The 13,593-nt window shown below is 37.0% G+C and overlaps 4 protein-coding genes across 6 annotated transcripts; all 4 read left to right on the top strand.

Moving 5' to 3' along the window:
* The first annotated feature begins 2,266 nt into the window (after window positions 1–2,266).
* On the top strand, window positions 2,267–5,843 carry LOC110858967 (urea transporter 2). 3 transcript variants are annotated; one of them, XM_035844503.1, is made up of 10 exons: window positions 2,267–2,472; window positions 2,551–2,673; window positions 2,811–2,930; window positions 3,054–3,208; window positions 3,279–3,546; window positions 4,638–4,721; window positions 4,812–4,959; window positions 5,022–5,209; window positions 5,279–5,472; window positions 5,633–5,843. In XM_035844503.1, exons 1-9 carry the CDS (start codon window positions 2,425–2,427, stop codon window positions 5,468–5,470), a joined length of 1,326 nt encoding a protein of 441 aa, XP_035700396.1. In that variant the 5' UTR covers window positions 2,267–2,424; the 3' UTR covers window positions 5,471–5,472; window positions 5,633–5,843. The 3 variants fall into 3 exon arrangements, with proteins under 3 accessions (XP_035700396.1, XP_035700394.1, XP_021963544.1); XM_035844501.1 differs by having other exon boundaries at window positions 2,271–2,472; window positions 5,279–5,452; window positions 5,518–5,843; XM_022107852.2 differs by lacking the exon at window positions 4,638–4,721 and having other exon boundaries at window positions 2,273–2,472; window positions 5,279–5,452; window positions 5,518–5,843.
* Window positions 5,844–6,421: 578 nt separating this feature from the next.
* Window positions 6,422–7,828, top strand: LOC110863242. Its single transcript, XM_035844517.1, has 3 exons — window positions 6,422–6,528; window positions 6,601–6,629; window positions 6,969–7,828. The coding sequence occupies exon 3, from the start codon at window positions 7,000–7,002 to the stop codon at window positions 7,741–7,743; it is 744 nt and encodes a 247-aa protein (XP_035700410.1). The 5' UTR covers window positions 6,422–6,528; window positions 6,601–6,629; window positions 6,969–6,999; the 3' UTR covers window positions 7,744–7,828.
* A 2,062-nt stretch (window positions 7,829–9,890) lies between these two features.
* LOC110841747 (potassium voltage-gated channel subfamily B member 1) lies at window positions 9,891–12,010 on the top strand. The gene is made up of 3 exons (XM_022087446.2): window positions 9,891–10,122; window positions 10,205–10,822; window positions 10,940–12,010. The coding sequence occupies exons 1-3, from the start codon at window positions 10,093–10,095 to the stop codon at window positions 11,786–11,788; spliced, it is 1,497 nt and encodes a 498-aa protein (XP_021943138.2). The 5' UTR covers window positions 9,891–10,092; the 3' UTR covers window positions 11,789–12,010.
* Window positions 12,011–12,406: 396 nt separating this feature from the next.
* On the top strand, window positions 12,407–13,491 carry LOC110860984. Its single transcript, XM_022110104.2, has 2 exons — window positions 12,407–12,808; window positions 12,903–13,491. The coding sequence occupies exons 1-2, from the start codon at window positions 12,548–12,550 to the stop codon at window positions 13,344–13,346; spliced, it is 705 nt and encodes a 234-aa protein (XP_021965796.1). The 5' UTR covers window positions 12,407–12,547; the 3' UTR covers window positions 13,347–13,491.
* Window positions 13,492–13,593: the final 102 nt, after the last annotated feature.

The following is a 13,593-nucleotide window of genomic DNA, read 5'->3' on the forward strand; positions in this document are numbered from 1 at the left end:
AAAGTTAAGTTTCAAATGGCGCGACAATTCAAATTAAATTGTTAATTTAAAAATAAATACCCCCAGATGGCCACCTCCTGACAACCATCCCCAGATAACCACTCCCACCGTTTGACAACCACCCCCAGATAACCACTGCCACTTTATGACAAGCAGCCCCAGATACCCACCCCCACAGTTTGACAAGCACACAACCTCCTGACAACCCCCCAAGATAACCACCCGCTGATAACCCCCCCCCAGATAACCACCTCCTGACAACCACCCTTGATAACCACACCTAAATTACCCCTCAAGATAACTACCACTCAAAACTACCTTGGGTGAGGTCTATTTGGTTCGAATTGATATATACTGATATGAATGACAGACAGACCTTCTCTTTGATTATTTTAGATCGCAGAGACAGAATCGACTCCGTGCTGTGCTGTGCAAACAGATCGACGAGTTGTGTCAAGTCGAGACTGGGACGAGTGTGCTGGGCTGTGCTGTGCGCACAGCACAGGGTCCACGAGTTGCGTCAGGTCGAGAATGGGACGAGTGTGCTGAGCTCACAGCAAAGTGGTACCATTGAGACGTGACACAACTCATCTGCAGTTGGTTGTCTGATAGTGGTTCTCTGGGGATGGTTGTCTGACGATGGTTCTTTAGAGATGGTTATCCTGAGTGTTTAGCTAATAATAGTTATATTGGTTATCTTGGCCACCGTACCTTAAAGCGAAGTTAAATTAAATGGAAACCACTTAAGCTTCCGTCGCGTAACATTTACTTTCACTGCCTTGCCAACAGACATTTCCAATAATAGTATAGATGCTCTCGCCCGGCGGGAGACGGGCTTATTCGCTAGTATGTACATATACCAATTTGCAAATTGCAGTCTACATCATCGTGTTTTGCAGCAATCTTCAGGGATGGGCAAGATCCACGAAATTTCTGCTCAAGATAAAGATGCACAATCCTTTTAAAATCAAGAATTTTAATCCTTCTCACGAGTGGATTCCTCAAACCCACAAAATGATCAAATTTAAGAATTTAGATAATTATTTTTAGGATCAATAATCAAAATGGAAACTAAAAAATGTTTTGCAAAATATTTCTAAAATGAGCAGAATGATTACATACTAACCAATGAACATTATATTAATAGATTAATAATTAAAATCAACTAATTACATAGATGCATTTGTATAGCTAAATTTTCTAGTATAATAACTAATAACAATGTGAGGTTTTATATATGATTTTATGAGTATTTCCCATAAAAGGATTTTTGGTCTTGAACTCACTTGCAGGAGTTGTCTAAAGAATGTCTCCACATATGTAGATCAAAATCTATGACGAAGATCTTTTCATCGGACATAAAATTAAGATCCAAGATCCGGAATAGGAACTATGTAAGAGATCAGGATATGTTAATTCCCAAGATCTCAGATCCCACAGGATTTTGCCCACCTCTGGTAATCTTTTAGCCACAATCTTATCTAGCTGAGAGCCGACCTTCCTCAACCATCTTGATAAAACTAAACTACATAACAACATATTATTGTGCCTGTATTCTCATGGAAATGTTGTCAAAAATGTAAATGCTATTAATGAAGCTGACAATTGTGTATAGCCGGTAATCGAACAAAAGAATAGTTGATAGTGATCAAAATAACACAGGTCTTGGCCAGCTACATATGTATTTGTACATACAAGAGTGTCCAAGATGACGCGTTGGTAAGATTATAATTAGCGACGTCAGCAACGTGAAAAACATGGAGTACTTTTCCACTGAGGCAAAATCCTTCTGTTTTTTATGCAGTGTAAAAAACACTTTCTAATTTCATGATATAAAAACAGTTGTAATAATGACAATAACAACATGCAAAAAGTGGCCACACATAAATTAGGAGGCTTATTCACGTAGGAACGGTTGGTCAGTGAATGAGGGACGCACAATGAAAAAATTGTGGTGGTTATAGTCTAGCGAATGGCCAATGCAATAATAATATATGCATTGCGTTTTTCACACTCAATAGAGAATTGATATGCAGATTACAAATTACACGCCTATGATGTTTGGATTGGAAAAATAGATGTCAACCAATCTTGTCGCATGTTCTTATCGACAGAAAGAAGCGTTTTTAATCATTTCATATGCTTATATATATTCAGACTTCTTTTGTGTGATTTTATATGCAACGACTATTGGAACGAATGCTATTTTGCTATTATGTTTTGTTGTACTGAAGTAACAATGTAATTTGTAATATAAATCGGCCGTCTAGAATTTGTTGTGCCAGTCCAATTTCAAAATTACAGTTGATTACATAATGCTACAACAGCATGGCTTCTCATACATTAAGGGGCACATTTTAGAATCGAAGAAGAAATAGTAGTTCACTCATAATTGTAAAGTGGTCAAAATTGTAATGTTATAAAATGGAAAAAGAAACAAAATCTTTTAAATGCATGGCATGCAGAGCATTTGTGAGTTGAATTGAATCTAATACCGAATTATAATTTCATGTAGGAAACCATGTGAAATTTACTATATTAAATACATAGGATAGCAAATGGATACAAATACTTGGTGACTGTCCAGCAGTGGATGAGTGTCTGAAGAAAAAGAAAGGATGCTGTTGGAACCTTCTCAATTTTTATAATTGTTTCGCACGAGGACTTTCGCAGGTACTAAAGTAATAATTAGTACCTAATTATAATTAGTGGTACTTACTAAATATATTGAGTACATACATTATCCTATAATTCGATTAATATAAAATTTATTAAGGATTATTAAGCAAGGACGTGCATCATATTTTCAGATCGCGTTCGCGAATAACCCAATCACTGGAACGTTGGTACTCCTCGCGCTGTTTGCAGCTAGCCCAACGGTTGGTGTCGGAGGACTTGTGGGAGCAAGTGTGTCAGTTTTAACAGCAATGGTCAGAGGAACGATTTACTTTAAATTAAGCATATTTTATAATTGCTTCAAAAACTACGCTGAACTATTTATATATAGGAATAAAAAATAGATTTTTTCAGTAAAAAATATGTATGCTCTGTAGGCATTTGGTATCCAAAAGCCACTCATTACTTCCGGTTTAACAACATATAACGGAGCTCTGGTCGGAATTATCACAACGTCGTTACTTCCACTTCTATATTCCAAGCCAGTAACGCTCTATGTATGGATGTTCATTATATTTGGGGCTAGTTTAAGGTAATATAAATTTACATGAAATAATAGTATTCATTTACGCCTGAAAATTACACTAATCCTTCGTTTATAGCGTCATCATCAACTCGTGTATCGACAATTTGTTCTCATCATCACAGAAAAATGTATTGCCCCCTTTGACGCTCACGTTCAACGCAATCCAACTCCTCATGTTTGTCTGCTTAATGTCAAGTAACGCTTCTGAACAGGAACATGGAGCAACAGTACAAGATATTTCGACCAAAACTCAAGAAACGTATCCTATTCCAACTAGTAACAGTAGTGCAACTGCATTATTTTCGCATCAAAATTCTGCTAAACACATTTTTGCCTTCCCCAAGGTAAGAGTAAAATCTTATATTATAAGCTGGAAATGTTTGTTGGCAACGGAAGTGAAAGTAATAAAATTAAATACCAGAAGGTGTGCTACTCTTTGTAAGGGCTTATGGGGGTGGTGGTTATATGGTGGTTATCTTGGGGTGGTGGTTATCTTGGGGTGGTGGTTATCTGGGTGTGGTGGTTATCTGGGGGTGGTGGTTATCTGGGGGTGGTGGTTATCTGGGTGTGGTGGTTATATGGGGGTGGTGGTTATCTTGGGGTGGTGGTTATCTTGGGGTGGTGGTTATCTTGGGGTGGTGGTTATCTTGGGGTGGTAGTTATCTGAGGGATGGTGGTTATCTGAGGGGTGGTGGTTATTTAGGTAAGATAAGTGGGCAGCGAGTAGTACTGTGCCCAAGCCCAGCCCTAGCCCAATCACTCCTTAGAGTGAAGTAGCGAGTACGGAGTAGTACTGTGCCCAAGCCCAGCCCAAGCCCAATCACTCCTAAGAGTGAAATAGCGAGTAGTACTGTGCCCAAGCCCAGCCCAGCCCAGCCCTAGCCCAATCACTCCTTACAGTTATATTGAAAATCACAGAAACTACCCCCGTACAGGAAACGGACTTATACACTAGGAGTAAGTGGTCACTCCGCTGCGGATTGGAGTAGGAGTGGAGTGGGAGTGAGTCGCGAGCACACCGAAATGTCACTCGACTGGATAAAGTGGGAGTAAGGTCCCGTTACATTAATTGAGTACGACACCGCATCGTGGTTCATAGTTTGAAGACGGAGGTTTGGGGTTTTACTTAATACAATTGTACCTCTAATTTAATTTAACAAACACCGTGAATAAAGAAAAACAGGGAAATATTCTGACGAAGGCACTAGACAGTCAGAATATTATTTATTTTACTTCGACGTGCTATTGTACTCAGTGAGTCTACATTAACCTCCCACATCGCAGCGAAATAGTCAAGATAACCACCCAAAATAACCACCATTTTACGACCATCCCAACATAACTACCATCAGACATTGAATTTTTTAAATTTAATTTGTTTTTACTTTTCGCGACATTCGAAACTTGACTTTCTTTACTCTCCCTTGCGTTGCAGATAATTTTCTCTCACTTCCGTTACCGACAGATATTTCCAGCTGATAATTTTCACTCGCCCGGCGGGAGACGGGCTTATACGCTAGTAAAAATATAAAGCTAAATATTTGTAGATTTTAAAATGGCATACTTATAAATAAAATAATTATCAATTATAAAATTATTTTTTGAATAGTTTGCCATCGGTGTAGTTCTATCTGTAGGACAAGTTCATGGACTTAATGACTTGTGGGCGAGTGTCATAATAATGTTGGGAATCTTTATCTATTCACCAATACATTTAGTTACTGGTATTATTGGAGCTGGGCTTGGTTCGACTTGTGGTAATCATTAACTTACGCTTTTAATAAATTCAGCTTTAAATTTTATATTCTTCATGAATCAGGCATATTGCTGGCGAATGAAGATTTCGATGATGTGTACAATGGTCTTTGGGGATACAATGGTTTCCTTGCAAGTGTTGCAATTAGCAGTATATTTTTTCTGCCAAGTATACGTAGCTTCATAGTTGCTGGTGCTAACGTTGTCACGGCAGCTTTGGTACAGAAAGCTTTTCAACTTGGATTCAAGCAAGTAATTGTCTGAAAAAAATTTCAAATTTCTTGGTTTTCTATTACATGGATCAATTTTTCATATTAAAAGTTGAACCTGCCATACCTGACGGTTCCATATGTGCTGACAACCTTGATATTTCTGCAAGCAAAGGTGAAGGATGGGTCGCCCATTCGTATCAAGAACATTTCATATCCGGAGAAACACTTGTACGAGCATTACGTCGGAATGAGGAAGGACTCGTCACCCCATAAAGACCAAGAGGTGTCACCTTTCTTATGATTGTATGTGTTCCTTGAATTGTTATATTGTTTTGTGAATGTGTTTAGATGTCGTGTGACGCTTGTAGAAGTACCTCCAACGCTGGAAAAAGTCAAACGATATTGACTCCTGAGTAGTTGTGCTATGTGTCTTGGCTGATGAATTTCAATTGATTTATTTCAGGTGGAGTTTCCTTTGATAATAAACTGATAAGGTGAAATGTACAGAGATGCTCAAATACAGAGCAGATTCTATATAGGGTGGATAAATTATTACATTATACCTAAAAAATTGGAGTAGCTTCAAGCATTTAGTTAGAATTTGATACTAATATTTAGTGTGATAAGGTTATGTATATCCAAATGATAATAAAAAGATTTGGTCCTTACATGAATCCTGAGGTCTGTAAATAAAAAAGTAGATCTTCCTTACTGTAGCAAGATAAACTACGCATAAAGTTCAATCTTAGAGAAGGTTAAATTAAAAAGTTGGCCGCCCAATATTGTAAACATTCCTAATGATGTTGGTTATCATCCTAAATCCATATATAAATATATATGTATTAGTCATGCATACATATTTCTGGTCAATGAAATGAGCGTCCCATCTATCATTAATTTGAAGTAGTTACCTATGATTTTAGGATTAAGGTGATAATTTGTAATCTGCATCTTTTCCTGGAAAAGCCATTTTATCATCGGCTACAATTATTGCAGGAAAATTATGTTTTACAGTGATGAATAAATATCTATGTATTGACTACATGGAAAAATAAATTGATCACTATTAGTATTCCTGGACTGAACTTATCAATCATTTTTACCTAATCAACATGAAAGATGGATTAACAAGATATAAGTAAATTTTCTTTGTGCTGAAGTTAATCATTCACATGCTCGTACTTATTCATTGAAAACAGCGAAATGGTCCCCAATTAATCATCTGTTATCATTTATAGCAGGAATGTTCCTGATCCCTCCAAACTACGTATGTGATATGTGTGCAAGTTATTATATGGGATGCACTGGTGACTGGATAAGGTTTGGTCGTCTGCTTATTGTCGTTGATAGGTAGAAAAGGTCAGTCATTGCATAGTTTTGTCCTCCAAAACGAATTTTTCATAGAGTGTGACAAAAAAATTTCTGTGGCAGAAAATAGGTGTATCCGAATTTGAAGAAAGGTGAGTAAATAAGTCCCTCATGGACTAATGAACTACAATTCAACAAATTTTTAAAAATAAATGTATTATGCTTTAACCCTTCAATTACTTACTATCCCCGTACTTAGGCTTTGCACCTCATTTGCATAAATCTCAATAGCCCATTTTCGGCGATACGAGCTTTCCATGTTGAATAAACTCTATGGCTCTCGCGAATGCGTTAAAATATGCAAATGAGGTGCAAGGGCTGAGTGCGAGGATAGTACTAATGCTTATATTAGAGCATCTTAATTTTAATAACTCAAGTGATTGAATTCACATCTGGAATATGATTTTGCATAACTATTTTTCTCGACACAGGTATCAATCAAATTCAACGCGGCATGCCACCATGTTGTCGAAACTTACATTCCAACTTTTTGCAATCGCTTTATTCGCCCTTTTCCATCGGACTAGTGCAGTTTCTTTCAATGAACCATGTACTCCGACAGCATTTTGCGATTTATCTGTCGGACTAGTTTGTGAAAATGCCCTTTGTCGGTGTGCCCAAGGGCCACTTACGAGCCAAGTATCCTACAATTTGGAGTGGGATTCCGGCAGAGGAGAGTGCGTGGGACAAAAAGAATCTGCCTGCGTTGGTACGAGACAGTCCCCTGTCCCCACGGGAATGAAAGCTATCCATTGTGTGGATCCCTTGACATGCATTCAACTTCCAGACATGCCTCTTGGCGTGGGTTCATGCATAAATGTGCCGAAGGTCTCCCTCAATGGAACTTCCTGCACCAAAGACGCGTTCTGCGACTCTTCTCGAAGTCTCGTGTGCACGGATGGGCTTTGCACCTGTGCAACTTCACGACGAAATACCTCACCAGATTACAAACTCGTTTGGGACGTTGACAACTGTGTAGCAACAATTGGTGCTCCCTGCATCGGAACGAATGAATCCCCCGTGGCAGCTGGACACAAACGCATTGAGTGTATTCAGGATTCCGAATGCGTCCAAGTTAGTGGACAAACACCAGGGGTAGGAACTTGTGTTTCTACAACAACACAAAACACGGCAACTATGATGTACTCTGGTATTCAGATTTGGACAATAATGACCATGATTGCGATTGTTATGTACCACAACTAATCTTTTTTTATCTGATCACTTGTCGACTTTCCTCGTGTGCAATTTCATGAACGAATAAAGTTAAATGATGATAACCAAATGATCCGGAAAATTACAGAGAACTTTGAAATTTAAATAATCGAACGTACAGAGAAACGCATCTTATTGTGATTAATATTAACGTAATCGTTCACAATGTCAAACATACACGAGAACCGTTGTGTTCATGCAGAAGGGAAATAGGTTTAAGTACTTTATTCATATGTTAATTAATTATTATTAATCATTTTCAACTTCATCTCATTCATCTCATTCATCGAATTGAAATATCATATTTACCATATGCATGCACATACGTACGACACGTTATTTTTGTATTACATACATACATTTCATGGTTGGCCTTATGGCCTTAACCTTGTCTAATGAAAGAGTTTCATAAAATTGAAGCTTTACCTCTGATGCCGCTACTGCAAATTAGATAGGTGTTTTGTTTACGTTATGTAGGTACATATTTACATGACTAAAGTTCACAAGTTGGTTGGGAATCACCAGAGTTATGTATTCTAATCTACAGTATCTGCATTAAACATGTATTTACTTGTTCCGCAATCTTTTATAAATAAAAAACTTGTATGATATACGATAAGTCGAATATTATCTTTTAATATGTAATTAACATTAAAATTTGTTCAATGGTGAAACGTAAAACAAATTCTGCCAACAAATACTAATGCATAATGTCGGTAAAACCTGTGCCATTATCAATCACTGGACAACTACTATATACAAAAGGCGTTAGGACATGGTTTTGACGAATTCATACTTTAATTGCGGGATGGTTTTTAGTCGTAGAGATTTCTAACTTGTTTTATGTGAAAGCCCATGTCTCAAACTATAGGTAAGCATATCTGGCTTCCGATTTTGTGTACTCTGCGAAATGAGGCAAGGTCAAATTTGGAGAGGTGTCCTATTTTAGTTTTCCAAACCAGTGTTCTTATAAAATGGCGTTGAACTAAATATTTTTTTCTTAGGTCCTGATGCAAAAATCGTCTTTGCGACTATTTTTAAGGGACTTAGCATGCTTTTCACTATATAAAACCACGTTTGCCTTATGCGTATCTTTTAAGTCCGTTTTGCAGTCTAATTTCATACTTGTCTTAATGGAATGCGCTCTTTAACGCAACTCTTCCACATTTTACGACTTTGATGCTAAAAATCCCTAACGTGGCTTTTATCCAAGGTACATATAGTATATTGCACTTGAAGTACTTTTGACAAAATTTTGATAAGTGGTTATACCCCACGGACTGAGTTTTCATCAGACCTTATAAAATTTTTGGAAAAGTTCCCGTCGTTTTCGATGTCGAACTTCAGAAATAATTTAACTACCCAAAACGCAATAATTTTATTATTTTGTCACTTGTACCTTGTAGATAAAATAGTTCTGCAGTAGGGGACACAAAAAGATTAGTAAAATTTATTTTCTAAAAAATTTGACCATTAATTTTCCAAATAAGTTCACGAGTTTTTTAGGATTCCGCGACAGCTGATTAGCTAGGGTCGTTCTCCAAAACTGTTTACACAAAATCTTCAGTTTAATTTAATATTATTTGGGACACTTAGAGCTTTGCCCTCAATCTTCATTTGACCGAGTGGGTCCGCGTTCAAGGTCAGCAGGTCAATTTTCCTGTGCACGGTCCAATTTATCAATTTTCATGAAAAAGTATCAGCGACGATGGAGGCCCAACATTATGTAATTCATGTAGATTCTTTTATTATTACATGCAATGATTATCTAGGGTTGTAATATTAACAATCATTCACCTCTGACCTCTTAGGTTATCATGAAATATGAGTAATTCAGTTTGGAAAGTGTTTTTTTGGCTCCTTCCAACTCTGGGGGCACTGGAGGGGGCATTTATAAAGCTATCGGCCTAAAATTTTAAATATATCTTTTTGAGAGTATTATCTTACAACTGACCAAAAATCAGTTCAAAATTCAACTCCCCGCCAGAGATATTCACCCGCGAATTCGTCAAAACCATGTCCTAACGCCTTTTGTATGTGTATGAATGAAATTCGTGTAAATACAAAAAAACGACATCAGTCAATTAATCGCTTGAGAAAATATTTTATCAATATTTATTGTACTCACGGGATCCAACAATCACATTACATCATCATTTAAATGCACTGTTGACAATTGGGTTCAGTTTCAAGTACTTGGTTGATCTGGAATGCTCTACATAAGCAATAATTTTATAAATTCTTATTCTGCTTGAGTAATTTGAATATAAAGAAAGATATCTTACTATTCCGTAAATTAAGTTTTGAATTTCTATATTCATTTAAACTTTACGTTATCGAATGCTACCAAAAAGTTGTATGGACGAGAAGGTTATTTGTTATTTTTTTACTTGTCTAAACATTGCTTAAAGCGTAATTGTAGCACGTATTCTGAAATTTTACTAATAAATAGGAGGAAGACATAGACGTTTCGACGGCTTTATCATCACGAGTAAATGACAATAACCAAAATCTGGACCAGTACTTGGAAATGCCCACGTTAACAAAGAAATCCGCTGCACTTAACGAAACTGCTGCGCCTACTCAAAATAGCCAGAGCAAAAGAGTAATTCTAAATGTGGGCGGAGAACGTCATGAAATGCTTTGGACCAATTTGAATCGTCATAAGAACACTCGGCTTGGACAACTGAAAGCACGGATCGACCAATCCAATATTCTGGACCTTTGTGATGATTACTGTCGCGAAAAGAATGAATATTATTGGGACCGATCTTCGCAATCTTTTTCTCTGATTCTGAACCTGTATCGTAAAAACAAGATTCACTTGCCCGATGACTTTTGTGCTATGGATTTTGCCGAAGAATTGCAATATTGGGGGATTGATGATGTCCATCTAGACTCGTGTTGCGGTGTGAAGTATACGCAAAAGGTGGAACACATACAAGATCAGATGAAGAAAGATAAGGCGTACTTCTCGATTAAGGAAGACGATTTTGGACATGGGGCAACTGCATGGCATCGCTCCTGGGTGTGGGATTTGTTTGAAAAGTCGAAAACTATTCCACAAAAGGTAAGAATATTATTAATGATTAATAGGGACAGCTAGACCAGCGACAATAGCGCATTTATGGTTAATTGCTCTCCTCCTAAGTACGAATTAAAATTAATATACACATTTTTATAACAGGCTGTTGGAACGTTTTCCATCACCATGATTGTCCTGTCCATCATGACTCTGTGTTTGTCTACTATTGGAGATCTTCATGAATATCGCTGTAAACACGAAAATGTAACTCTTTGTGAGGAGCTTTTACAAAGTAGTTACGCCACCACAGATTTGGATGACTTTGAGCAAATTGACAATCCAATCTTTTACATTTTAGAACTTGGTTGTGTCATTTGGTTTACGATTGAATATTTGTTAAAGATGTTTGCAGCTCCCAGCAAACCTGCGTTTTTCCGCAGTTGGTTAAATGGTATCGATTTGTTGGCCATTGTTCCATTTTATGTTTCGCTTATTCTTGTCCAAAATGGTATGAGTGGACAATGGTTGCAAATGCTAAGGGCGATTAGAATCATGAGGATTTTTAAATTGGTCCGACATTCGACAGGGTTGCAATGTCTGGGCTATACGTTGAGGCACAGTTACCAATATTTGGGGGTTCTGCTTCTGTTCCTTAGCATGGGCGTCATCATATTTTCCACTTTGGCATATTTTGCAGAAAACGGTGTAAATCCAGAAGGTTTTGAATCAATACCCCAGTCGTTCTACTGGGCATTGATAACCATGACGACGATTGGGTACGGTGACATTTCACCGGTAAGCATTCTTGGAAAAGTAATTGCAAGTTTGACTGGGATATGTGGCGTGGTTGCTATTGCTCTACCAATTCCGACTGTGGTGAATAATTTTACAAAATTTTACGAAGAACATAAAAGACAACAAAGAGCTTTAAAGAGGCAAAAGGCTCGGCTCAAGATGAAGAGTAATTCAGTCCAATTAATGATTCCTATGAGTGAACAAATGAGCAAATGATACAGCATATCATATTGCTTATACACATATGTACATATTAATTATACATACGTACTTATTACTAATTATGCAAAATTTTACCTCAAGTTATTGACGCTTATAAATATGTACTATTAGTTGACAATATCAACTTGATATGCTAGGATACTATTCTTAAGTATTTAATTGTAGGATTAGTTGATGTCATAGAAGAGTATCGATTAAAACATTGTACAAATTAAATTTTGGGCTAATGTTTGAAAAACTTATTTACTGCTAATTTATGTAAATCATATCACTGGCTGTGTTTACGACAGGTAAGTTTGACATCTTTATAAGCATATCTATGGATAATATCCCTGTTTCAGTATTATTCCACTACGTCAATCAACGTACATACAATGTACATGTACGTACATACAATGTACATACAAATGTACATATATATATTCAATTGTGTAAAAATCTCAATGCAGGCAAGTGCATTAACGAAGTGAAGTAGATTATCCAATGATTAAATTTTGTAAAGCTAGAATTGGCCGACCTTGAGATTGGACTTTTTATCCATGCTGTCTCATACATTTGCTGACTGAGAATATGTACATACACATGTATATAATGTCAGTCTTTTTGCAGTAGTATGGTCAAGAGGAAAACTGCTTTAAAATGCATGTATACATTGCACTAGTGGCACAGTCACGAAGTCACTTTGCTAAAAATTAGAAGAGAAACAAGTTTAGTGTGTCGTATAGTCTACAAACATACGTATACTGGACAAATATGGGTTCCCTGCGAAAAATGCCCTCTGAGGAAAGTTACGCCCTGATCGAGGGCGATTTTAAGAATTTTAGAGTGAAACGCATAACAGACAAGGATATTCCAAAAGTGTTGGAAAATATTGAATTGTATTTTATTCCTGGAGAAATAACATGTTCAAATTTGGGCTTGACGGATCAATCTGTTCGAGAATTTCTGGATGTCGCCAAAATAAGCATTCAGGATGGATTAGGATTCTACATGGAAGATAAAGAAACTGGAGAAGTACTGCTTATAAATTTATTTCAAGTGTATTCACCATCCATGCAAATGTGTACTAGCTGAATTATTGCATTGATTTGTATATTAAATTGTCTAGCTTGCCTGTGTTCGATTAACTCACCGCATGAGGAAAGGGGTTGACCAATTTGAGTCTCTCGACATTCAGTCAAAGTCAATGTTTGCCGTGTTTGAAATATTTGACAAGCTGAATAAAATCGGGAAAATATACGAACGATACGGCATTGACGAGTATGCTGAATTTTTTCTCGTCTCTACCACCCCCAAATATCGGAACCAAGGGGCGAGCAAGGAACTTTATCGAAGATCGTTGGACTTTCTAAGAGCTGAAGGGTTTAAAGTGGCCAAGGTGTTCCTTTCGAGTCCGTGGACGGTGGCTGGGACAAAATCATTAGGATTTGAAGAATTGGGTTCACTCAGCTATGAAACTGTACGGTGGTCGGAGAGTGGCGAACTGATATTTCCAGACCCCGAGAAAGTTAAGGGGGTCAACCTTTACTTGAAAGTCTTTGTATTCAATTGAGTGACAATTAATAATTTTAGTTGTGGTTATAAAATTCTCTAAATGTATTTCATTATTGTTACAAAAACAGAAATGCAGATATTGCTATGTATTTTGGTAGACGACTAATAAAATTTGTCATTCGCTACATGCACATACATATAAATGTACATATACTATGAGCGCCAATTTATCGCCAAATAAAGTAGCATATATACAACATAAAACAAATTGTTTTTCTACGATTCCCAAAAGGACGCTTATAACC

Source organism: Folsomia candida, unplaced genomic scaffold, assembly GCF_002217175.1.
Source record: "Folsomia candida strain VU population unplaced genomic scaffold, ASM221717v1 Fcan01_Sc001, whole genome shotgun sequence".
Classification (NCBI taxonomy): domain Eukaryota; kingdom Metazoa; phylum Arthropoda; class Collembola; order Entomobryomorpha; family Isotomidae; genus Folsomia; species Folsomia candida.

Coding starts and splice junctions, on each gene's coding strand:
- LOC110858967 (XM_035844501.1), top strand. CDS start 2,425: ATGGAAAAAGAAACAAAATCTTTTAAATGCATGGCATGCAGAGCATTT. Junction 3,209..3,278: donor ATATTTGGGGCTAGTTTAAG/GTAATATAAATT, acceptor CTTCGTTTATAG/CGTCATCATCAACTCGTGTA. Junction 3,547..4,637: donor ACATTTTTGCCTTCCCCAAG/GTAAGAGTAAAA, acceptor CTTGCGTTGCAG/ATAATTTTCTCTCACTTCCG.
- LOC110863242 (XM_035844517.1), top strand. CDS start 7,000: ATGTTGTCGAAACTTACATTCCAACTTTTTGCAATCGCTTTATTCGCC.
- LOC110841747 (XM_022087446.2), top strand. CDS start 10,093: ATGCTACCAAAAAGTTGTATGGACGAGAAG. Junction 10,123..10,204: donor AAAGTTGTATGGACGAGAAG/GTTATTTGTTAT, acceptor ACTAATAAATAG/GAGGAAGACATAGACGTTTC. Junction 10,823..10,939: donor CGAAAACTATTCCACAAAAG/GTAAGAATATTA, acceptor TTTTTATAACAG/GCTGTTGGAACGTTTTCCAT.
- LOC110860984 (XM_022110104.2), top strand. CDS start 12,548: ATGGGTTCCCTGCGAAAAATGCCCTCTGAGGAAAGTTACGCCCTGATC. Junction 12,809..12,902: donor AAGATAAAGAAACTGGAGAA/GTACTGCTTATA, acceptor TAAATTGTCTAG/CTTGCCTGTGTTCGATTAAC.